At 42.6% G+C, this 26,788-nt stretch overlaps 1 protein-coding gene across 1 annotated transcript in view; it reads right to left on the minus strand.

Annotated features, from left to right (window-relative positions):
- Positions 1-24,883, minus strand: part of RAB38 (RAB38, member RAS oncogene family) — a 56,323-nt gene extending 31,440 nt beyond the window's left edge. The window contains exons 1-2 of the mRNA XM_041729615.1: positions 24,582-24,883; positions 703-983 (exon numbers count right to left, since the gene is read on the minus strand). Of these exons, the coding sequence (XP_041585549.1) occupies positions 703-983; positions 24,582-24,783 (483 nt within the window). The 5' untranslated portion in view covers positions 24,784-24,883. The remainder of the gene's footprint in view (positions 1-702; positions 984-24,581) is intronic.
- Between the last annotated feature and the right edge of the window lie 1,905 nt (positions 24,884-26,788).

Here is a 26,788-nt window from a genome sequence, read left to right on the forward strand (position 1 = left end):
TGACAAATGAGATAGCAGCATGGGGCATAATGGGAAGAATAATATACTTATCATGCCACATCAGATTCTTCATCTTCCAGCCCTGACTCTGCCCCACTCCCTGCTACTCCTCTGTCATCCAGGAGAGTGAGCAGTGCCAAACCACACAATGTTCTTCACTTGCCATCTACTTTCTCACTCCACTATGCCAGTATTCCCAATGTGACAGCTCTGCATTCTTGCTATCTTTTCATTTCTAGGGCAAAGCACAATTCCTGGCAGAGGATCATATTAAATGTTTATGGCATAAATTAATTAATACATGGGATAAGGCAGTGACACTGCATGTGAACCCATTTCTTTCATTCATTCTAAAAATCATACTTACCTCATAGGGCTGTGTGAGGACTCGATGAGAATATGCATATAAAACATGCCTGACATATAATAAGCACTCCATAAACAAACAAGGTTTTTAGCTATTATCACTGTGACCATGTCCAGGTCACTTTTGCCCTCTTAGCCAAGATCATCTTAAATTGTGGATAGTAATTTCTACCCTGCCCACTCATCCCCTTGAAATCAGAAAGAGCTTCAAGCAATTTGGAAACCATAAACCACTAGACAAACACATATGAGTATCATTATAATGATGCTGATGATGATATGATTATTTTCTGTGGGAATCTTGCCTAGTTAGTTAATCCTTTAAGGTCACATTACCTTTGCTGACGTTTCAAACCATCCTACGAAACCATGCTCCTTGCAGAACTGGTCCATCTTCAGGCCATTGTTTATGAGCACATCCTTCCCTTGGTCACATTTGTTGGCCAACAAAACCACTGAAACTGGTTTGCCATTAGGGAGACTTAACTTGGAGTCCAAATCATTTTTCCACTTTGTCACCGCTTCAAATGTAGCTGGCCTGGTGACATCGAAGACAATAAATGCACCCATAGCTTCTCGGTAATAGACCCTTGTCATGTTTCCAAATCTTTCTTGACCTAACACCAAAAAGAAATAGAAATCAAAACCTGATTACAATTGTAAACTGAGTTCCATACCAGAACCTCATGAGGCCTTTATTATGAGCAGATCACTCAGTAAAGTGCCTCAGTATCTATCTTTAAAGAGTAAGCGGAATATACAATCGCGCAGCTTTGTTTTTCATCTTTGAATCTGGAAGGGATTCGTTCATTTAACAAGTATTTTCTTATAGCATGTAGTGTTCTAGAACTGTGCTAGAACAGCATGCCACTAGCCACAAACAGCTACTTAGGCTTCAATTAATTAAAATTAAATACAGTTTAAAATTCAGTTCCTCAGTCACACTAGCTACCCATATTTCAAGTATTTAGTAACCACATGTGGCCAGTGGCTACAGAATTAGACAACTCCAATATAGAACATTTCCATTATCACTGGATATCCCACTGGACAATACTGTTTTAAGTACTTGGGATACAATGATTAAAATGTGAAAATCTCTGCCATCATGGAGCTTACGTTTTAGTGGAGTGATAGATTATAAATTATAAACATAACAAACATACCTAAATTATGCAATATGTTAAAAGGTGCCCACAGTCAATTCCAATTAAGGGTAGTGGTAGTTGGCATTTATTTATATTTAATAACCATCAGAAATGCAGTTTTCATAAGTAATTATAAAGGTAGAATTACTATCTCCATTTTACGGTGAAAAAGTTGGACCTCAAGAGGCTAAATAACTTGTTCAAAGTATACAGATGATGAGCTTTGGAGCTGGAATTCAAATCTGAACTTCATGAATCCAGAGCCCATAGTCATTTGCCAACATTGAATACTCTCGACTACTAAACCATTAGTCTTTAACTATCTCTCCTCCAGGCTTACATACCAAGAGGGTCACACTCAACTCAACTGAACAGATAACAGATATTTACCTTGATGCCAGTCTCTGCTGGCATCTACCTGCTTGGAATACAACAATAAACTAGATGGCCTCTACCCTTAAGTACTCTACGATCTATTGGATAAGAAAAGTCCTCTGACAGAGAAAAAGAGGGAAACAGAAAGAGAGAGGGGAGGGGAGGAAAGAAGGAAGGAAGGAAGGAAGGAAGGAAGGAAGGAAGGAAGGAAGGAAGGAAGGAAGGAAAGAAAGATTTAGGTAGGCAGGCATTGGTTTTATTCAGACCAATCAGACTCACTTTTGCTCTGATTCTTCATTTTTTAAGTAAATGTTGGCCAGTTTGTTAAACACTGGAAGGTTAGCCTTCCTCATCTGCAAAATGGCAGCAAGAATGTGTACCTCACAGGACTGTGGTGTGGATGAAATGAATCAACATATGGAAAGCGCCCAGCACGGGACCTTAGAACTAACTGGCCCTTGAGATTTCCCTGCCTTTCTCCAGCATGTTAAAAATTAAGAAAGACAATATGAAATCAGAGTTCCAGAGCAGAGTTTATGATGAAAAAATTACTGGGATTTCGGCTGATGAAATGAATCCTATTGCTTGTAACTCTAGCCACTAATAGTAGCTGAAGACAGGAGCTAATGAAGGCGGGGTTTATTTCTTTTTAACTCAAAACTCCAGAAGTATAGGACAAGACAAAGGCCTTTTCTTCTGATTTGGTCATTTATTTATGGTAAGAGTCTTAGAAAGTCATATAAATTAAAACAAAGCAAGGTGTGTATTTAATAAGCCAATTTGTTGCAAAAAAGAATAAAATGCCAAAACTGGCAGGTATCTAAGAATATCCAGGTCAACAGCTCTAAGAACACTTCACACTTAACTTTGAGCACAACGTGTTGTGATGCTGAGTTTTTATTCACATTAACAAATACTTTGGCAGGTTGTTACATTCACATGGGCATGAGCATTACAGATTTGGAGGACATGATCCACGAGCACTTAGTAAAAATGGATGCAGATCAAGGTTCTGCCCTAGTGGGTGAGCCGTGTGCCCACGCATGTATCACTGGAGAGAAGAGCATCCTGTAAGGGCCAGCCACATGATGATCCTAAAACATCTCTTACACGGGATTTACCATAGAAGCTTTTCTTTGTACTCCTCCACAATCGTCTAGCCAATGAAAGAAAGTGGTATAATGCTCTTCATATGACACACAACCCGCAGATGAACTTTCATTTCTCCCAAATGAATTTTAAATTTCTTTTACTTTCTTTTTTTAGTTCCTAATACAAACAGTGATCCCCTTTGATACTGCTCAGGATGGCCATGACATTTCGGGAAGACGGGGAAAAAAGCCCTCTGTGATCATTCAGGACTCTGAAGGCCTCTAGGCTTTGTACAGTTGTCTTATGATCCCTTGCAGGGAACTAATCAGATGAAAAGCAAAGTCATGGGTTATTCAATAATCTGCTTGTCCAGAGGTTTTCATAGTAGAATAAGGATATCTTCAAGAAGGAAGACCTTTACAGTTCAAATATATGGCAAAGGGTCATTTTTAAGACTAAGCAAAAAAGCAATATATCGGCTTAACACCTCTGTAGGAATTCAAAAAGGACAATCTGTGTGTTTGTGTGTATGCCTCTGTGTGTGTGTTTGAGTTTGTGAGGGCAAGTGTGCCAGATCAGAAACAAAGAGAAAAAAGTATATTGAGGTCACTGGGCCTGCTGACTTGAAAAGTCTGTATTTCCAGTGTTCTGGCAGGAGGTCACATTCAGACAAGGGCATTTCCAGAGCTCACATTTTATCCTTCCTTTGTCAGCTGATAGTCTCTCTGTTGTTTCTTATTAAAGAATGAGAACCAGGTGACTTTCCATGAATGCCTACATATGGGCATTGTAGAGACCTAATGAATTTATCACAGGTAATTAAGACAAACAAAAACCAAAAAAAAAAACCATAGTTCAAAAATTCCCAGTGGGGCTATATCACTCATTCAAAGCACATTTACTGAATAGCTAATAGGTCCAGGCTCCGTATTTTGTGCTGCAAATACATATCTTTTGCCCTTAAGGAACTTCTATACTAGGAAGTGTCATACTGAATGCCTGCACCAAAAATGATCCGATTCATCATGTAGGTTCCCATTTCTCTTAGGCTCTACACATACATCCATGGCCATGTCGATGTGACTCATGATTCAGTGTCAGCTTCCAAGAAAGTTAAATGACAAAGCAATGAACTGAATCACAAAAGTTAATACAATGGCTGCTGTAATAATTTGGACAATCTTGTTGCAGAAGGCAATAAATTGAATGGTCAGAAGACATGGGTCTTCGTTTTAATCATTGGTTACCAGTGCAGTCTTAGACAAATGCATTTCTCTTTTTGAAACTGTTTTCTCACCTGTAAAATGAATTTGTTCTGGCTGACCTCTAAGTTCCCTTCCTGCTTTCTGCATCTAGAGTTAAAATATTCCTAGTAAATCAATGCTTGGCCCTCTGCCCCAATAGCCTTAAATGGTCCATTTGGTTTCACAGACTCAGTTAAAAATATACACAAGCAATAAAGCTATAATGTGTATTTAATGGTATTTTCACTTGGTAATTAGTACTCTATAGATGTTCTCAGTGGGCATAACCAAGCTGGGAATCTTCTACACAGACATAGAAACAACAGAAGGAAGCGAGTTGGGTTTTCTGTTAGACTGGGCTCATTCCCTTACCACTCTACCACTAACCTACTAGCTCTGTGAGCTCAGATGAGTCATTTTATCATTCTGAGCCTCAGTTTTCATCATTGGTAAAATAGGGAGAGTAGATAAGATACCTGAAATGAAATTCATTACTGCCTCTGGCCACGCCTCCCATCAACCTCCTCAGATGCAGGCATCTAGCTCTCCACCTGCTACTACCCAGTGTTCCCTCCAGTTCTCGACATCACTAGTAATATTGCCCCCCTAGTACCTTTATGTCACCTTCTGACTCTTTCTTCACCCCGCTGCCTAACAGGTCTCCAACATCCTACCAATGTTTCTGTTTTAGAAGCAGGTTGTGATTGGCCCTCCCCCACCATCAGCACTGCCACTGCTCCCATTCAGGCCCTCACTGGGAGCCCTGATAGCTCCCGAACTGAGGCTCCCAGCATCTCAGCTCCATTACCCCTGCTCTCCCTTAAAATAAATATAAATATAAACACAGATGTTCAGACATTCTCATAAGAGATCACCAGATGGGCATACATTGGAAGGAAATGAAATCATTACCTTCAAGAGCTGTCTGCACTCCATGTTCACTGCAGCATTGTTCGTAAAGACTGAGACTTAGAAACCTCCTAAGTGTCCATCAGTGGAGGAATGAATAAAGAAAACGTGTCATACACATACAGTGGAATAATATCAGCTATGGAAAGGAAGGAAATCCTGACTTTTGTGACAACATGGACAAAAGGAATGAGAGCATTGTACTAGATGAAATAAGTCAGAGAAAAAAATACTGTATGATCTCCCTTATATGTGGAATCCAAAAAAGCCAAACTTGTAGGGACACCTAGTTGGCTCAGTCCGTTAAGCGTCTGACTCTTGATTTCAGTTCATGTCATAAGATCAAGTCCTGCACTGGGCTTGGGCTGGTCCATGCCCAGCATGGAGCCTGCTTGGGATTCTCTCTCTCCTTCTCCTTCCTGCGTCCTCCCCACTGCTCAGGTGCTCTCTCTTAAAAAACAAAACAACAACAACAACAACAAAAACATACGTGTAGAAACATAAAGTAGAAAGGTGGTTGCCGGGACTGGGAGAAAGAAATACAGGGAGATGTTAGCCAAAGGGTATAAACTTCCAGTTCTAAGATAAATAAGTTCTGGGGATCTAATGTGCAGTATGGTGATTATAGTTAGTAATATTGTATTATATACTTGCAAGTTGCTAAGAGAGTAGTTCTTAAATGTTCTCACCACATACCAAAAAACAGTAATTATGTTAAGTGATAGAGATATTCATTCTATTGTGATAATCACTTTTGAAATATATATCAAGTCATCATGTTGTACAGCTTAAATGTATATGTTATATGCCAATCATACCTCAATAAAGCCAAAAAGAAAAATCACCTTAGGTATCTCTAGAATACCCATTCTGGGCCCTGCTCTTCAGAGATTTTTACTGTGCTAGTTTTCTGTGGGGCCCAGGAATCTGTTTTTAAGCACTCCCTAGGTGAAGTCTTAAAACTCTATTTCTAGGAGAATTCACTTTCAAAATGTAAGCATTAACAGTGCGCTCTACTGCTTTAGCCCTTACTGACTCTTACACGCTTAAAAACAGACACCTTTATTAACACTGCACGTAAGGAGATTTTGGCTCCAATCACCTTTCCAAACCCCTCTGTCACTTCCTTCAACATACTCCACAGCCAAGCCTCACTGGATTACTTATTCTTCCTAAAACACATCCTACAGTACTCACCGGATTTTCCTGCCTTTTCATACCTCTGTTCCCAAAGCCTGAATTCCTTCTCCATCTTTCCTCCCACTCTGCTCCATGAAATCCTTTGCAAACTGCAATTGTGCCCTGAAATGTCATTATATTGGTGCAACTTTCCCTGGCCCCCCAGCTGAAACTAATAACTCCTTTTCCCACAGCATCTTCTTTATCCTACATTATTCATATTTGTCATGCTATATTATCTATATATCTCCAGCATGGTACTGTAAAATCAATCCTAAAGAGCAAATTGAAAAAATATATATATTAAAGATAGAGAATGTGAGCAGGGGTTGGTGGAGAGGCAAAGGGAGAGGGAGACAGAATATCTTAGGCTTCACAACCCTGTGATCATGACCTGAGCCAAAATCAAGAGTCAGATGCTTAACTGACTGAGCCACCCAGGTGCCTTGATCATATTTTAATGTTGCAAATCTGAGGCCTCTTCTCTACTTGTATGATAGAATAAAAACTCAAGGTACTATTGTAGAAATAAACTGAAATTAAAGTTCTTTCTTCCTCTAAAATACAACATCATCATGTATTCACGAACTAGTGCTATGTACTAATACACTCACTCTATGTTATACTCTCATTTCCAGTAAATAATCAATAGTGGAAAAAAATTAACATTCTGAAAGGGTTATGTGCATATCTGTTGTAACAAGTTTGAGACTGGAATGTTATGTTTTTGTAATCATTCTCATCCTCTTAAAAATAATCTCTTGGAATCAATTTACTCTATTCAAAATAACATATGTTTTGGGTCACGGCATAATCCAGAGAGTTAAGAGTACCACTAAGATACTCTCTTTATATCTCAGAAATAATAGTATGAAAGGCAGGAAGATGAATCCAAAAGTATATATGGACTTTGGACAGGAATCTAGAGGAAAACAAGCCTATCTAATGACTGTGATGGCCAAATGGACACTGAACTTAAAATAGCTTAACTAGTTTTGAAGACTCAGGGAAACCCACAGACTAGACTCAGAGTTTGGAGGACATCCTCGTGAATAGGTTTCCTCCAGTTTTTAAGAGCCCATCTGACCCTCTGGCCATTGTTTTGAAACTCATTCATCTTCTCTCTTCCCTACTTTGCCCCACCAAGCAAGCAGCAGAAACGCATCAAACCATCACTTTTTTTTTCCAAATCACCTATGCTGACATACTAGCATTAACCATGTGTAATCTTCGCTCACAAAATTACAAGCTCCCCCTAGCCAGAACCACCTTTCAGCAGCCCCCATGACAAGTATCTTGAGCAGTCAGTATACAGTGAGTGCTCAATAAGGCCTCACTGAGTGAAGGAATAGCCCCTGATTCTCCCCCCCCCCACCTTTCCCAGCAGATACATGCAGGCTTAACAAGATATTAAGAGTCACCCTCTGCCATGTCTCTTGCCTTCATCATCACCACTCTAGGGAGGATCGCCTCATCTCATCCCATCCATTCACTGAAGAACAAAGTTTTGAATCCTTATTATTTTTCAGGCTCTATTCTAGCAACTAGAAAACAGAATTAAAGGGCCTTGTTCTAATGAATCTTACATTCTAACAGCAAGAGATAAAAAGTTGGTGAGGTACACACAACGCTATACTAGCTGGTTAAGTGTTAGGAAGAAAAATAAAGTAGGAAAGGAGAATATGGTATGTGGGGGTGAAGGCAAAATTAAGCAGGATGGATGATGAAGGCCCACAGAAAAAGTGTCCCTTAAGTAAAGACCAAAAAGAAGTAAAGGAGAAAGCCATATTGGTATTTTGGAGAAGAGTGTTTTCGACAGAACAACATCAACAAAGACTCTGAGGCACAAATGTGTCGGTTAAGTGTTTAGAGAAGAGCAAGGAGTCTCTGTTGGAGAGGATAGAGCAAGAGGAAGAGTATATATTGAGGCAGGCAGTTCTCAAGGTCCAGAGGGGAGCTAATTTCAGGCCATTATATGAAGGTTGCCTTTTATTCTGCATGAGAGAGGAAAGCAGTGAAGGACTGTGAGCAGATTAGAAACATGATCAGAGGGATCCCTGGGTGGCGCAGCGGTTTGGCGCCTGCCTTTGGCCCAGGGCGCGATTCTGGAGACCCGGGATCGAATCCCACGTCGGGCTCCCGGTGCATGGAGCCTGCTTCTCCCTCTGCCTGTGTCTCTGCCTCTCTCTCTATCTCTCTGTGACTATCATAAATAAATAAAAAAAAATAAAAAAAAAAGTTAGAAACATGATCAGAGGCAGGACTAAATGGATACTATGGTTGTCGCATTAAGGAATGACCTATAGGAGTCAAGGTTGGAAGTGGGGAGACAATAATCCAGGCAAGAAACAATGATGTAGACCAACATGGTGATGGTGATAGGTGGTGAAGATTGGTTGCTTCCTGGATATATCTGGTAATCAAGATAATAGAGGAGACGTTGAATATGAGATGATTCCAGCAGGACTCCAGAACTTTTGGCTTAAAAAAATCAAAAGAACAGAGTTGCTAGTAGCTAAGATAGAGAAGACTTTGGGGGGGACATCTGGGTGGTTCAGCAGTTTAGCACCTGCCTTTGACTCAGGGTGTGATCCTGGAGTCCCAGGATCGAGTCCCACATCAGGCTTCCTTCATGGAGCCTGCTTCTCTCTCTGCCTATGTCTCTGCCCCTGTCTCTTTCTGTGTCTCTCATGAATAAATAAATAAAATCTTTTTTTTTAAAGAAGACTTTGGAGGTGCAGGTTTTGTGGAAGTAGATCAGGACTCTGATACGTTAAGTTTGAGACATCTATTAGGCTGATATGTTGAGTAGGCAGTTGTGTATATAATGCTGAAGTTCCAGAGGATGGTCAGGTCTGGAGAGCTAACTGGTACTTTAATTTCTATATGCCTCTGCCAGATTCACCTTCCAAAGCTCTATTTTCATCCTATCATTTCCATAATTAAACACATTCAGAGAGCCACCACACTAACAGCAGATGCCACAAACTGGTGGTTGGGCTGCTAACATGTTCTATGACCCACACAAAATTAAGGCAATTTGAGCTATTTTCCAACAGTCGTAAATTGGAATATCTCTAGGCATGTCTGGGTGGCTCAGTCAGTTAAACCTCCAGCTCTTGGTTTCAACTCAGGTCATGATTTTATGGGTTATGGGATAAATGCTGCGTCAGATTCTAAGCTCAATGGAGAGTCAGTCTACTTGAGATTCTCTTCCTCTGCCCCTCCCCACACTGGTGTGTTCTCTCTCATTCTCTCTCTCTCTCTCTCTCTCTCTCTCAAATAAATAAATATATCTTTTTAAAAATTGGAAGATCTCTAATAAGACAGATATTGGAATTTCTTAAAAACTCAGAGCATATAGAACTACCAAGTTCACATAATAAGAGTGATGTCTAGAAGCTAGTTTATTTTATTTGAGCTAACTAGTACCAAACACCCAATTTTAAAGGAAAGATAATTTGCTCAGACGCTATTCCTTTTGCATTGTCATATACCACAAAAACACTGTCTTAAATTTAAATGTGTATAATTGCATCCATTTTATAAAAATAACTCTAACAAAATATTTAGAATTTAATGAAATTGATATAATTTTATTTTAAAGTTGTTGCTACTGATCTCTTTTTCTTACTATAAGCCTCTTCCAAATGGTTACCTAGGATCCCATGTTTGTTTATTTTTGCATCAAAATACTCTTTAACCCACTGGGCTTGTTCCAGCTTATTCATCTAGCTAAAAGTGGAGTTTTGTAGAGAAACAAAACATGATCCAGGATTATGTTGGGAAGCTGTGTTACCACTTCCTAGGAAAACAAGGAGCAGTAGCTTGAGTGGTCCTAAACTGGGAACAGATTTTTCAGGGAGAAACTCATCAAAAGATGAGTAAGAGTTTGTCAGGTAGACAAAAGAGTTCCCGTATGTTACCCTCTGGGCTCCTATGGGATTTTCAAAGTTGCATACCTTGATATACAAGTTAAAGGCTAATCCTCAGACTGAGGATCCTCGTGCCTGAAACCATGCCTTGCCTGGCTTTCCTCTAAGTTTCTCTTCTTGCTTTCATTCACACTCACTCCAGGGCACCCTTCACTCCTGCTGGAACAGACCCATTCCCTTCCCCTCTACCTAACTAAACCCTAACTATTCTTCAAGGTTGTACCAAGCCCTGCTTCTTGGAGCTTTCTGACTAACTTGACCCCACTCTTGACTCTTTCCTCCATTGTACTCACCTAGCACTGACTGTGTCACTTGTTTGCCCACTTATGCAGCACCACCCCCCATCTTGTATGACTTTTTATGTGCTGCAGATCTCTGCAGCCTATGTCCCTGATTGCACAGAGATGCCTTGAGCCCACTGTTGAATTACTCAATGCTGTTCCCTATGTCTCCACAGCACACACCCTCTGAGACGCTCATAGGCTACTACACTCACAACAAACCTGTGTGATAGAAGGGGACTATAATACAAGGACTCTTCACATAATGAAGCAACAACTAACACTAATTTCTTATTAGTGAGGGGGGAACCCCAGTGGGGAGAACAGTGAACTGAAGAAAGCAAGATCTCTCATCCAACTCATTTGTTATCTATGCCTACTAAACTCCCGCTCATTCTTAAGATTCACCTTGAAAAAAATAATCTACCCTCCCGCCCTGTTCAGAACCACTCAAGCTCTTTCCACAACTTCTTTAGTTCCCTCAGTTCATAGCTAGATAGGGTATGTCGAATGAAGCCAAAGTGTGTGAGAGTAAGATGACATAAAAAGTAACAAGTGATTTTTCAGGTGTCAATAAACAATAACATTATGGAAAGGAAGGGTGAATGATTTGTAGTGACCTATTTTTAAAATAATAACAGAATATTCTAATTAAATTCTATATTTAAATTTCAGGCTGTTGTGGGAGCAGAGAGAGAGAGAAACAGAAACATAGAGAGACAATTAGTACCCCATTATCCCAGATTTTTTGGTCAGAATTTATTTTGACTGAGGTCCAACACTACTCAGATTAGATGAAATAACTCACTTGAATAGAGAATAATGTAATGTCCAATACTGGATAGTGGGAAGAAATGAAACCAAGTCACAGAAGAGAGGTTGGCACAAATTGAGAAAAAAAAAAAAAACCAGCATTCCATGTTGTCACCTAAACAAATTAAACAAATGCCTAACAAATAACCTAAAAATATCTCCACTGAACAAGAAGCTCAAATGTATTCATAAAAAGGTATGTTTGAATTACTTAACATTTGACATCACCTCTAAGTTACCTTCAAAGATACTTTTATAAGTAACTCACAAGACAGTAAAAAATTCACGAGTTATAACACTTTTACAAATAAGTCAGAAATCTAGGAATTATGACTAGACTCTAAGGGTTTCACTTAAAGAATTTCCAGATTCCTCTAGAGCCCTAATTCCCAAAACATGTACCAGGTTGCTCTAGGGTGTGTCAGTGAACCCACAGGGGTGCAACAGGATAAACAGGATATTTTAAAATCTCAAGCCAGACACAGCAGTACTCAAGCTCCATCAAGGAACTTGATCTCAGGAACTTCTAGCTTGAGACAGTTCACAATCTGAACATTAGATCATGCTATATTCCTTCTGACATGATCTTATCTTTTCGAAACTATAGTTTTCACAGTTTAAGTGATAAAAAACCAAGACTCAAGGGCCTGGGTGGCTAAGTTGGTTAAGGGTCTGACTTCGGCTCAGGTCACGATCCCAGCATCCTGGGATCCAGCCTTACATTAGGCTCCCTGCTCCATGGAGAGCCTGCTTCTCCCTCTCCTTCTATCTGCCACTCCCCCTGCTTGTGCTCTCTCTCTCTCTGTCAAATAAAGTATTTACAAAAAAAAAAAAAAAAGTAAGAGTCATATGAAACATGAAATGAGAGTGTTGATGTCTATTCTGACTCAAAATTTTGTGATGTTGTTCCATGGCCCAAAGGCACATATATGCCAATAGTAAATAATTAAAATTATTAAAAATGTAATGAAAAAATTTTAAACTTGTGTTTCAATTTTTTTTCAAATGGCTACTAAGTTGTTAGAACAAAATACTTATTGAATTGTTTGGTGCTAACTACTGACTACATAGAACTTGGCCTGTTAATCCTATTGACCTAGAGGCACCATGAAAAAATTACTTTGACACCTAAGAAGTCTGAGTACCTCTGCTATAGCCTCTAGAGTCTAGAGTGCTGTTTTCTTTAAGTTTAAAACACACATGCACGTACGCACATATACCTCCCCCTCTATCCTACACAAGACTTAATTTTTATTCCAATACCATCAAGCGTCAAAACTATTTTTACCCTTAATTTTCAAACTAGAGACTTGCACCCCATAGTCACTGTGGTTTTTCTGCCTAGAAGGAGTATATTCAAATGGCTGTTGGGGCACCTGGCTGGCTCAGTCGGTTAAGCGTCTGCTTTCAGCTCAGGTCATGATTTCAGGGTCCTGGGATCCAGACCCATGAAGGGTTCCCTGCTCAGCAGGGAGTCTGCTTCCCCATCTTCCTTTCTTCTCCCACCCCATATCCCCTCTCGACTTATGCTCTCTTTTTCAAATAAATACATAAAATCTTAAAGAAAAAAAAAAAAAAGATAGTTGTTATTAAGCCAAGCCAACCCTCTGGTCTCAGCAGTGATATGTGCAAAGAATTCAGCTCATTTAATTCTTAGCTCTATCCAAAAATATAAAGATTCTAAAAATTATAAATTATTCCTTTAAAATATATAATGTGTATCTTCTAAATTCAACTTAATCTCAGCAATGTGAAAATGACTGCACTGCTGTATCACACTCAGGAAACAGTAGAAATGGAGTAGTCAGAAAATAGCCAACAAATCTGTTCCTACCCAGCAGTATCCCTCATGACCTGTATGACTTTTGAAAAGTTTTACATGTTTTTTGTCCTTGCCTATGTGTTTTCTAACTCATCTAAGCATAGTTCTCTCGGGTCTGTGATGGGGCTAGTAACAGGACCCGCCGGATCTGTTCATTGTGAGCAATAAGTGAAATGATACATAAAAACACAGAGTATCATGCCTGACACTCAATAATGATGGCTATTAATAACACATTACATTGTAGGGAAATTGACTTGTCAATTTACTTTAAATTTTGCCCTGGAAGTTAGATTCCAAATTGTGTGGACCCCTTCCACAATGGATATTTCCTTTGTCCCCATTAGGCTGAGGAGCTCCATAAGAAGCAAAGTTTTTCATTCCTTTTCTTGAGAGAGCAGTTTTGTGTAAGGCTGATGAGGAAGACAGGTTAAATAATGTATCAGGCTAACAGAGACTACGAAAAGTAGGGATTCAGCACAAAGAAATAATTCTGATTTCTCTCAGATATTTGAAACTATTAACTTGGTTTTCCTTGTTTGGTTCTCCCCTGTATAATGCTTTCTCCTTCTCTACCTCTTTGCTCACTCCACAGTCATTTAATTAAACTATGTCACAACTTATGGCAAGGTCGGCTAAGCCACACCAGGCATATCTGGGAAGGTAGGAAATAACTCTTAATACACGGCTGAAGGAAGAAGTGCTACAGGGAGAGAGAGAAAAAAAAAAGGTTGCATGCAATTCAAGGGAAGAAGAATGAGAGAGAATTATAGAAGTCTTTATAGAAGAGTTGCCCTTCCAGGTGGATCTCAAACATTTGATAGGATTTGGATATGTGGAAACAAAGGGAAGGGCATGTGAACCAGCAGGAAGAGCAGGAACAAAGTCTCAGAGGCAATGAACTTGGGGTGTGAACTAGGAGGCAAAAAAAAAAAAAAAAAAAAAGGCCAGATTCTTAGCCTCATAATGGAGAGCAGAGGAAAATATTACAGATGTTATTTGAGCCAGACCATGGATGTCTCTGGATGTTCCCAGTCTCTTCACCCTCCCTTCTTCATTGCATGAATTTCCATAGGACTGGGTGCCCACTAAATTCAATTATTGTGTGTCTCAGTGCGTAAGACTATATCAAAACATCTAGTGTTTAAAAAATCAATTCTTCAAATCTCATCATTAGTAAACCAGAGATGCCTGTACTCTTGTTTCAGTTCTACCATTAACTAGCTCTAAAAGCCTGAGAAGCTAATACAAACCCCCTCCCTTTCAGTGCAGAGCTTGGTTTAATGAGCTCTCAAGATCTTAACTCTGTGAAAATTACCCTTCAAAATTATTACTCCATCTAATGTATCAAAAAATCACAAAGATAGCTTTGCCATTTGACCTCCAGATGAATGACACTTCATTCCAAATTATGAAGACTTGGTTAAATGATGAAGTGCAGCTTTTAAGAATGGTCTTTAGGGTGGCTCCCCAATTTTTATGGTGAAAAAATGAGACAGAATGCCACTGTAAGAAAAGTGACTACCATATTTATCAATTTTACAATGTATGCACTTGTAATACATTAATATTCATAAAATTATGAAGCTCTATTTTTTTTGCTTTACTGGAGAAATTTTTAGATCAATGATATATCTTGGAATTGAAGCAATGATGGATAGTCGTCTAGAAAACTTCTGAATGAACAAACACTCACTGAGGACCTGCTGATTACCAAGAACTATGTTAGGATTGGGGTTATAGATTGGAAGAAAAAGACATTCCAGAGCAGTAGTAGAAGGCTTCAAATCCACGAAAAGCATGGCTATTATAGGAACAGAGAAACAGTGCCTCCCATGGGCACATGGGCTCAATAGACATTTCTTAAAAGAGGTGAGACGGGTTTAGTGACCAAGAATCCATAGGAGTCATCTAAGTGAAAAGAAGAAAGTGTATTTAGCCACTGACAACCATATGAGCCATAACACAGAGGGTGAGGTAGGTGAACTGAAGCCACAGTAAGATGTGTGGAATGGTCAAGAGTCAGAGGTATGAGAAATGGGACTGGAATGAGTAACCTCAATTTCATGGTAAAGTTTAGCCTCTAATTCTGAAAGTGATGGGGATCTACTGAAGAATGCCAAACAGGAGAATGAGGCCATGTTCAAAAGCTTGAGGAAGGGTCGGTATTAGGTAGCTGTTACAGTAGTCCTGATGCATCGTGAAGAAGACATGGCCACTCATAGAGGGATGAGACAGAGTGAGTTTTCAAGACAGAAGAGATAGAATTTGATTAATATCTACCTGTAAGAAACTAAAAGGAATGGGGAATGGGAGGTTAAAACCTGAGTGTTTTTCAAAGAGTAACTTAAAATCACATAGTTTCTTAATTAAATTTTCAAACAGCTGGAAAAAAAAAATAGTCGAACTCAATGATTTCAAACCCAGGCTACAGTCATAGTCTTGGCCTTGCCAAGTCAGACGCTACGCTGGTACATCAACCTGGAAGATGAGTGTCATCCGTTGGTGGAATAAACATGATTTTCACCCCAGGAGCAGCAGGGCCAGCATATCCTCCTGGCAGTTTCCATCTCAGAATCAAGAGAAAGAAAGAGGGGCACCTGGGTGGCTCAGTGGTTGAGTATCTGCCTTTGGCTCAGGTCATGATCCTGGGGTCCTGGGATCGAGTCCCACATCAGGCTCCCCATAAGGGAGCCTGCTTCTCCCTCTGCCTGTATCTCTGCCTCTCTCTGTGTGCCTCTTATGAATAAACAAAATCTTAAAAAAAAAAAAAAAAAAGAATCAAGAGAAAGAAAGAAAAACAGGGGGATGGGGGCAGGGCAGTTCTTAATGACTTGAAAGCTTTTCAGGATTCCACAGAGTAAATCATCAGAAGAGGGAGAAAAAGTCTAAGCCTTGCTACAAAGCAACCATTCTCAAAAACTTTTCAGGTGAGCGATGACTCCAGTATCAAACCACTTTCACTGAGTGACCACTACACACCAGGCACCATGCTTTACTTAGGCTTGGCCCAGTTTCCTCACCTCCAAAATTGGAACTAATAAGACCTATTTGCCAGAATCACTGTGGTGTTTAAATTGCAAAAGTTGCCTTTACAAACTGATAAATGTAACGGATCATCACTTTTAACCTTTAGCTTAACATATGTGTCCTCTCATGGTTTGTAAGCTGCACACTCCCTTCTCACACCCCCTTCTCACACCTTGTAACCTGTAGCTATGTCAGATTATTGCTGTCCATGCCATGCCTCCTCACAGCTAGGGTAGGTGTCCTGTTTTGACTTCCTTTCAGTATCTGACAATTCCCCTTCAGAGCATTCATCAAAACAGAGATTAAATAATTATCTTTCTGTTTTAAATATTATGTCCCACTAGACTATCAGATTCCATAAGTGCAAAAATTGATCCATTTTGTTTACCCCTAAATCCCTCTGCTTATCAAGTGAATGAGTAAATTTTCCCAGGCAAAATCTTACACTTCTCAAATCCTCAAATTTTAAAATGACCTTTTCAATAAGATTCAGCAAAATAAAACAAAAAAATATTTAAGTACCACTTCAACCCTCAATGAGAATAACTGTATTCATGACAATAAGCCACAGTGAAATGGATCCTGGGTTTTCTTTTGATCTAGTCAGGACTCAAGGGCACCATTCACTTCTACTTGCTAAGAACCCCACTCCTCCCTCAATGGCTCTATGACCTGAAACCTGTCCTCTTTCTAGCCATCAGCCCTCCTATCACCTCATCTCCAGTGGGTTTTTTTTTTAAGATTTTATTTATTTATTCATGAGAGACACAGAGAGAGAAGCAGAGACACAGACAGAGGGAGAAGCAGGCTCTATGCGGGGAGCCCGATGTGGGACTTGATCTTGGGACTCCAGGATCACGCCCTGAGCTGAAGGCAGACGCTCAACTGCTGAGCCACCCAGGCTTCCCATCTCTAGTGTTTTAATTCCTCTTTTCATGACATACATAATCTATAAGCAATGGGAAGCCACCAAGGCAATGTTCTGGAAAGATGAATTTGACCCAGGTACACATAACAACTGAAGAAAGAAGAGACTAGAACTAGCCAGGTGGCTATTATGGAAGAACAGGGAAGTAATAATACTGCTGTGCTTGGTCTAGAGCAGTGGCAGGAGAAGCATAATCACTATCTGACTTGGAGGGTCAAAGAAGAAAAGATGGCAGAGGCTCTAAGTCCAAGTGACTACGGGAAAGGTGTATACCAAGTCCAGCGAGCGGGGAAGGATGCCTAGTTTAGACTTACAAATAGCATCCTTTACTACTTATCATTAGGAAGGGTTATTGTGGCTGTTCTCTGTACTCCTTTGTTGTTGTTATCATTTCCTACTTTCCAATTTTGATACATTGAGCATATATTACTTCACCAATAGAGAAAAACCAACAATCTTTGGGTTTTTTATGCCACTTTCCTATGATATATTGATCTTGCAATATAAGTGAGCTATCATGAAGGAGATGCTCAGCAGGAAGACCAAATGGCAGGTCTGAAGATCGTGGGAAGTCAAGGTCACATGCACATTTTTGGAGTTGTCTGCATGGAATTTAAAGCCGTGGGAATGTGTAAGATCCTCAAGAGAAAGACAGAATTGAAGAAAGCCCCAGGTTGCATGGCCCTGAAATCACCCTCAGGGAGTAACTGGTGCTGGGTAAGAGCACTAGAAATATCCTAGGAGTCAGAGGCTTTATCCAAGCTGCTCAGTTTTAAGCTCAGAAAGCAGACATATGTGGTGCAGGCCAGACCCCCTCTGCACCACCAGAATATTTTCAAGTGGACTATTTCAATACAGTTCATTCACTATTATAGTGATTTGCTTTGGTGCCATCGTGCCCACTGAACTGTGAATTTCTTGAGGTCAGGAATCAGGTCTTATTCGATTTTTTATCCACTTTTGTCTTCCTCTCACCTAGAACAGTCTCTAACACATTCATACACACTGTGCCACTTCATACCATCTGTGCTGAAGAACCCAGACGTACACATTAGAGCTCTTCCTCCTCATCTCTTCTTTCTCTCAAATGACTTAGCACTCCTTGTGCAGACTGCTATGTGCTCTCTTGTCAGAACTAGTCCTCTAGGGACACCTGGGTGGCTCAGTGGTTAAGCGTCTGCCTTTGGCTCAGGTCATGATCCTGGGGCCCTGGGATCGAGTCCCGCATCGGGCTCCCAGCATGGAGCCTGCTTCTCCCTCTGCCTGTGTCTCTGTCTCTCTCTCTCTGTGTCTCCCATGAATAAATAGACAAAATCTTAAGAGAAAAAAAAAAAAGAAAAGAAAAGAAAGCTCCCCATCTTGCTCAGTGTACATACTGCTTACCTCTAAGCACAGACCATGTTAGTCCACATGGTATTTAGAAAATCTATAATTAGCCAGCCTAGAAACAAGGCAATAAACTGCCCAGAAGAGAGTGGCCCAGACTTGACATGCATTTTTATTTATTTATTTACTTATTTATTTTTGGCTTGATGTGTGGTTGCCAAATTTAGCTCCCTCTACATTTCTAGATCTATTAACATTTAAGACCCTTCTTCTAAAACCTTGGAGAGTTACAGTCTTTTAGAAATAGACACCGAAGAGATAGTCAAGTCCAAAACCTTCCCCCCATTGAATTTCACGAGGTGTAAGAACATTTTATAAATTCTGAAACAACACAGCACTGTGATCCAGATGAACCTCCTGGCCACTGGCTTGACGCTAGGCCCAGGCCACCTCCCCGCCACTTGGCCTGTGGGACAGTCAATGTCCTCCAATGTTTGTCACAGAGTTCAGTCAGGGAAAGTTAGCACACAAGCGTGCCCTGAGGGAATTATTTTTCCTCAGCCACTTTTCCTCCTCTGCCACTTGCTAACTCCTACAACCCTGGGCAAGTCCCTTACCTCTCTGATTCTTGTTCTTTCTATTATGAAATAGATTTTTTTTCAAGATTTTATTTATTCATGAGAAACAGAGAGAGAGGCAGAGACATAGGCAGAGGGAGAAGCAGCCTGATACAGGACTGGATCCTGGGACTCCAGGACCACACCCTGAGCTGAAGGCAGACACTCAACCACTGAGCCACCCGGGGGTCCCAAATAGATTTCATACCACCTGATCCATCTATATCCTTAGCCGTATTGGGCAGATCAAGAAGGAAATTGTATGTGAAGGTAGTTAGAAATGGCAATTAAGAATAAGAGTAATAGCTAACATTTATTCAGCATTTATTATGTGTCAGGCACAGCTCCACGTGAATTACCTCATTTCATTCTTTTAACAACACTAAGGAGCAGGTTCTGCTACAGTCCCCTGTTTACAGACAGGAAACCAAGGCAAAGAAGTTTAAGTGGCTTGCATCAGTCCCAAAGCTGGCAAGGAAAGAAGGTGGAATAAGCTGCGGCATGCTACCTGGGCACACTCAAGATATATCAGAGCTGACAGCAACCGCAGGAGACTCCATAATACAAATACGTGACATCGCAGGAAAATGAATCAGGAGCCAGTTCATAGATGAGGGAACTGAGGTTCAGCAAGCTCTCACGGCCTGCCCAACGCCAAGTAGTATATTTTTAAAATAATTTCGAATATATCTAAGGCATTTTACTTTTATTTTTATTTTTAAAGTTTTTTTTTTCAAGATTTGTTTATTTGAAAGAGAGAGAGAGAGCAAGAGTGGAAGAGGGAAAGAGAGAAACTCAAGCAGATTCCACACCCAGCTCAGAGCCCAATGAGATGATCTGAGCTGAAATCAAGAGTCAGATGCTCAATCAATAGAGCCATCCAGGCACCCCAAAGTATTTTATTTTTAAATCGTGAGAAGTAGAGCAAAGCTGTTAGGAAACTGGTACTGGATTCCACAGCCAAATTTTAAATTCCAGCAGTACCACTTAACCAGCTATTTTACTGGGGAATTAAAAATTAAATATGTATGGACAACTGTAAGAATAAATGCTTGAGAAATGTTAGCTACTATTACTATGACTGACCTAATTCCTGCAGCTAGGGTCCCAAAGCACATCGAGAATTCTAGACAAAATTGTATAGTTCTCTTTGAAAATGCTAATGGAATAATTATAGTATTAGATTTGGAGAGGAATAGAAAAGGAGAGTCTGAAAGGGGAACCTTTTCTTTTACTTTTTTTCCTGATACATCTATTTTAAAAACCCTATAACTTAGAGTCAAATTTTCAGAAATAGATTTTCATTCTATTTCTTCCCACTGCCCGCACAGTCGTTCTGATTAATATCCAAAAATATGTTAGAAATAGGAAGGAGAAGCCAAGGATAACCTTTAGTAAATCTAAAGAAGTAGCAGCTTTAAAGAAGAGGAGGGTATAGCCCCAGTGGGCCGACTGTGCCTGAGGCACTCACAGGCCTATGGTCTTGAAGAGCATGGCTTGATTCCAAATCACACAAAATTCTATTAATCCGGCTCTTCCACTTATTAGGTGACCTTGGGCAAAGTGACTTAATTTCTCTTGATGCCATCAAGAGCCTTGGAACCCTGAGCTGACCCAGCTGCTCCTCTATGATGGAATCTTTGGGATTCAGGGTGATTGCCATTCCCTGTGAGGTTTGTGTAATTTACCGTATTGGTTTTCAGGCCTACTTCACAAGCCCTGAGAGGTATTAAAAAATATATAATTTTTTTTATTAAGTAATCTCTATGCCCAATGTGAGGCTCGAACTTGTGATCCAGAAATCAAGAGACTCATTCTCTACAGGCTAAGCCAGCCAGGCGCCCCCTGAGAGGTATTTTCTTGAAGTCTTTCAGGAACAGACTGGCCAGCTGAAGTGGCTACAAGAGATTTATCAAGTAATTTAGTTGGACAAATAGGCCCTGACCTGGCATTGAATCAAACGAATATCAAAAATCTAATGAGCAGAGCAGCCCGGGTGGCTCAGCGGTTTAGCGCCGCCTTCAGCCCAGGGTGTGGTCCTGGAGACCTGGGATGGAGTCCCACGTCAGGCTCCCTGCATGGAGCCTGCTTCTCCCTCTGCCTGTGTCTCTGCCTCCCTCTCTCTTTCTCTGTGTGTCTCTCATAAATAAATAAATAAATAAATAAATAAATAAATAAATAATCTTTAAAAAACAATCTAATGGGCAAAGATATGCTCTATAGCAGATGGATCTGATATTCTATCAAGGGTGCACCTGGGTGGCTCAGTGGTTGAGCATCTATCTGCCTTTGGTTCAGGTCATGATCCTGGGGTTCTGGGATGGAGCCTGCTTCCCCCTCTGCCTATGTTTCTGCCTCTCTCTGCATCTCTCTTGTGAATAAATAAATAATACCTAAAAAAAAGAGAAGATATTCTATCAAGACAGAGCCATCCTCTTCATGTCATCCACATTCCCAATCATCTCAAAGTGAAGCTCAACCAGTTATCTTTTAGCCTCACCTCTTCTTTCCACACACACCCCAGAGTTGAGCCAAAGGAGAGAGCGAAGCATTCCCATGTTTGGACAGACAGGCTGATGTGCAGGTGCTTAAGGTACACTTAGCTGACTAGAGTCTGAATGGGCCCTTGAGGCTGGATTTCATATGAATTCACTCCTCACAGGGCTCTCTATGTCACCGCGACACCCCAATCATCCTTTCCCAAAAGGGTCCTGCTTTCCCACAACGAGCGGCGCCCGATGCCCTGCTTCTAACTCAGCTCACGGGGTCTCTGGGCTGTAGGCTGCCAAAGACAGGTTCCCACTGAACTTCAGAGTTCTGGGAAAAAGAAGTTCCCCTACTGAAATGCTACATACCATTGTACCCGTACAACTGACTTTCCAAGGCACCTCAGATTTCTTATTTACACAGACTTCTGTCACTAGAGCCTTCACAGCAACTTCATTCAATCCAGAACCTGGCTCAGGAGGCATTTCTTTTTTTCTTAAGATTTTATTTATTTATTAGAGAGAGGAAGCACAGAGGGAGAGGGAGAAGCAGACTTCCCACTGAGCAGGCAGCTGGACACAGGGCTCAATCCCAGGACCTGGGGATCCCGACCTGAGCCAAAGGCAGACACTGAAAGGACTGAACCACCCAGGAGGCATTTCTAAACTTGGGACTTAAACTGCTCATGACAGGGCAGCCCCGGTGGCGCAGTGGTTTAGCGCCGCCTGCAGCCTAGGGCATCATCCTGGAGACCCAGGATCGAGTCCCTCGTCAGGCTCTCTGTGTGGTGCCTGTTTCTCCCTCTACCTGTGTCTCTGCCTCTCTCTCTCTCCTTCTTTATGAATAAATAAAATAAAATCTTTAAAAAAAAGACATTTTAAATTAATAAATAAATAAATAAATAAATAAACTGCTCATGACAGCATGTTGTAATATGAATAAAGTTGAAAAATGGTGCTGGGTATTCGGGGACAGATTATGTGTGTAATATAGGACTCATCATTTATTATGACTTTGCACATATATATCATGGCCTTTTTGCCTACCATTTATATATGTTAGTGTAACAATAATCCTTGCAGTTCTCCTCGATAGTAGGGAGCACCACCTTTAGCTGGCTACTCATTTCTCATTTACTGGGAGGAAGCGTTCTCCCTAATTTATAGATAAGGTAACCAAGATCAGGAGGTTAAGGAACTTGCCTAAAATCGCCCAGGATATGTGGGGTAAAACAAGGATTCAGTCGAAAACAGTTCAACTCTGGAATTTAGGCTCTTTCTTTTTTTTTAAGATTTTATTTACTTATTCATGAGAGACAGAGAGAGAGAGAGAGAGAAGCAGGCTCCATGCAGGGAGCCCGATGTGGGACTTGATCCCAGAACTCCAGGATCACGCCCCAAACCAAAGGCAAACGCTCAACCGCTGAGCCACCCAGGTGTTCCTGGAATTTAGGCTCTTAATTACTATACCTTTCTGTCTTCCCTGTTAGGTGAGGACATGAGACACATGGACATTCTCTAACATGCCTGAGGTCACATCCTTATTTGCATTTGACCCAAAGGTCCACATGACAGCTACATGGCCTTTGAAACAGTAAGCTAATTCTAAGCTTCAGTCCTGGATACATACATCAGTGCAGCCAGAAGAATTCTGTCTCAGATGCTAAAACATGCATCAACCCAGTGCAGAGCCTCACAGTGGCTTTTCCAGATGGAAAGCCCAATCAGATAGTGGCCGATGACATCTTCCGGTCTCTGATAACCCCTGTGCTACTAGAGCTGCCGAAGATGAGTCCAAGTGCGTGAATCTGTTCACATGTCAAAAGTTGTATCATAAGACTTAGCAGCTCATGATTAAAGAGGCACCGGGGCCCTCAAAAACAGAAATGCCCTTTCAGAAATTTTCCACATTTGTTCTTGCTTCAAGCCATGATAAAGTGTTTCCAGGCAAACACACCAGCTAAAAATGACCCTATTTTCTGAAAGAGAAGTGGCCAGTTTGCATGCAGCACTTATAAAGGTTCCTGGTACCACAGACCACAAAACAGGCAGAGGTGAGGTGGCTCTGTTCGCAGAGAATCCCAGAGGATCTTGCAACCTCAGAGCAGGAATATTCCTGAGCTGCCCAACCCCCCTTCCACTCAACAGGGATGCAAGTGAGCTGAAGCCACTTGTCTGAAGCCATTGAGCAGGTTAGTGAGTGGCAGAGCCAGGATCTGTACCAGGGGCCTGACAGGCAGGGGTTGCAAACAGCTTCAGTCCAAGCAAGGACTCACTCTTGCCGTAGACTCACATTTGCCCAACTCCCCCGCCTACCTCTGGAGACAAATTCTGGTTTCAGACATTCTAATGAAGCTTCTCATTTCCCAGATCTCCCAGTGGAAACTTTAAGGACAAATCAAGAAACCTTAGGGCTAATGTCATCGACTCTTTGACAAAAGTGACCCCAAGGCATGTGCACAGGCTCCTTTTCATAGACCACAGGGATCTCGAGAGAGACCGAGAAATAATACTTTGCCCCCAACACCTACATACAAGGACCCTTGGCTCCTCAAAGCTAGAGCCTCCAACTCGCTTGACTGAAGAGTGGACGGGGCGGCAAGAGCTGGAACAAGGTGAGCGATGGAGAACAGCTGGAGGACAGATCGCTCTAGCCTGGAGCTCTCCTGGCTGCAGCTGTTAACCCGCCCAGGGGCTTCCCCCTCGGTGGCCGTGGCCGGTGGCCGGCAGCGTCGCCCAAGTCCGGAACAAGAGCTGGAGACCGAGAACTGCAGATGGGCTCCCGCTGGGTCCCGGGGAGGCCGGCGCCGGGGCGCGAGGCCCCAGGGGAGGGTGTGGGAGGCAGCGCCAGCCGCGGCCCCAACGCGCCGGGGAGCGGCTGCGCGGGAAGTTGCGCAGGGAAACTTTGGTTTTCTTTTGGAAGCAAGTTCCGAGCCAGCCGGAAAAGCCTGGCCCGCACGCCCTGCCCCGGGCCCGCAGAGCCGCCGCCAGGCCCCGGCCCGGCCCGGCCCGGCCTCCGCGGGCGCTCACCTGCGATGTCCCAGAGCTGCAGGCGCACCACCGTCTCCGGGTCCCAGTGCAGCACCTTGAGCGCGAAGTCCACGCCGATGGTGGCCCGGTAGTGCGAGGAGAAGTTCTGGTGCACGTAGCGCTTGATGATGCTGGTCTTGCCCACGCCCAGGTCGCCGATCACCAGCAGCTTGTACAGGTGCTCCTTGTGCGGGGCCTGCATCCTGGCGGGCCGCCCGCGCGCCGAGCCGACGGGGAGGCAGCCGGGCCTGGGCGGCGGAGCGAGTGGCGGGCGCGGGCGCGGGGACGGGCGCGCGGGGCGGGGCGGGGCGCGCGGGCGGGCCGGGGCGGAACTCCTCCCGCCGCGGGGGAGCGCGGACCGGCGCCCCGGGGCTCGGCCTGCCTCCCTCGGTCCCTCCCCGCGCCGCCCCGCAGGGCGGAGACCCGAGCGGCCCGGGCCCGCGAGGCGGGGGCTCGCGTCCCAACGCCGGCTGCGAAGCCCATTGGCGCTGCACCTGGCGGTTCCCAAAGAGCCCCCCGCGCCTGTGAGCCTCGACCCCAAGCTGTGAGGCGTGGGCTCTGCTCTCCCTGTTTTGCGTGCGGGAAAACTGCGTGGGCAAAGCGAGAGCGAGCGGAGGTGACCCCGGGTCCTGGGTCCCCGCCGCCCACAGCCCGCGCCTCCCGGGCCCTGGGGAGACCCGCAGCGGGTCCTGCGGGTGGAGGAGGCAGGACCGTCACTGGGGTCTGCTTCCCTGAGCTCTGGGGTTTGGAGGCGAATGACCCTGGGTAAGTCATTTGACCCTGGGCAAGCCTCTTCCCCAGCGCGGCGCGAATGCTAATCGGGCTGCGCTGCCGCGGGGCGAGAACTCGTGGGCGCTCCCCCACCTGCGCAGCTGTCGGCGGCCGTACCGGGGACCACCTGGGCGGAAACCGCAGCCCGCATCCTTGGCTTTTAGCCGCCTCCTCTCCTAAAAGCCCCGGGAAGGCCCGAAAGACAATGTCAATAACTAGTCAGATTATTTTAAGTGATAATAATAGCAGGCATTTATCCAGACTTGCCATGTGCCCGTTTTTATATACATATCATCTTATTATCCTAGCAGTCTTTTTTTTTTAAAGATTTTATTTATTTATTCATGAGAGAGAGAGAGGCAGAGACACAGGCGGAGGGAGAAGCAGGCTCCATGCCGGGAGCCCGACGTGGGACTTGAACCCGGGACTCCAGGATCACGCCCTGGGCCAAAGGCAGGCGCTAAACCGCTGAGCCACCAAGGGACCCCCTATCCTAGCAGTCTTAAAATTGATACCAAGATTCTTCCCATTTTACAAAGGAAGAAACTGAGGTCTAGACATTCTACGTAATGTACCCAGTGTCAATCACTAATAAGGAAAAAAAAAAAAACAAATTAAAACTCAGTTTTCTGAACCAAAGACTTTGTGTGTTTCTGTTCAATGTATTCCTTTAGCCAATATACATTTGTGGTTGGGATGCTACAGAAATAACACGAAGACTCCTCACTGTTGATCCCCCAGAAACCCCGTTCCTGTTTCACCTGACCTGTCGGTCGTTGGCCGTGTTTGCATTTATACGTTGGTAGGTTTGGTGGCTTGTTAACGTATTAGTTTGGGATTTTTTGAAAACGATTTTTATACCGGGAGAATATAATTTAACGCTAATAACAACCTAAAACAAGAAATGGAAGCTACTGGTTATTCTTTTAGCTTTTCACAGGATTAAATACAGATTTTTTTTTTTTCTGTTTCTTAAGTGCAATTTGAGATAGACTGGCCAGAGAGAACACTTATAAAAATAAATACTTTTTAGGGTACACATGGATGGCTCAGTGGCTGAGCATCTGCCTTTGGCTCAGGGCGTGATCCCGGGGGTCCTGGGATCGAGTCCCACATCAAACTCCCTGCAAGGAGTCTGCTTCTCCCTCTGCCTGTGTCTCTGCCTTTCTCTCTGTCTCTCATGAATCAATAAGCAAAATCTTTAAAAATAGTAAAAAATTTAAAAACTACCTTTGAATAGCTTCTTTGAAAAAAAAACTTTACATCCTTGTGGGTGGAGGCAGACAAGACAAACAAAAAGAAATAAGTACGATTTGTAACATATTAGTGGGTGATAAAATAAGGGAAGGGAATGGGTATGAAGAGTTGGAATGGGATTGGTTGCCAGGGAAGGCCTCGCCGAGAAGGGAACAATTGAGTAAAAACATCCATTTCTC

Source organism: Vulpes lagopus, chromosome 15, assembly GCF_018345385.1.
Source record: "Vulpes lagopus strain Blue_001 chromosome 15, ASM1834538v1, whole genome shotgun sequence".
In the NCBI taxonomy this organism is placed as follows: domain Eukaryota; kingdom Metazoa; phylum Chordata; class Mammalia; order Carnivora; family Canidae; genus Vulpes; species Vulpes lagopus.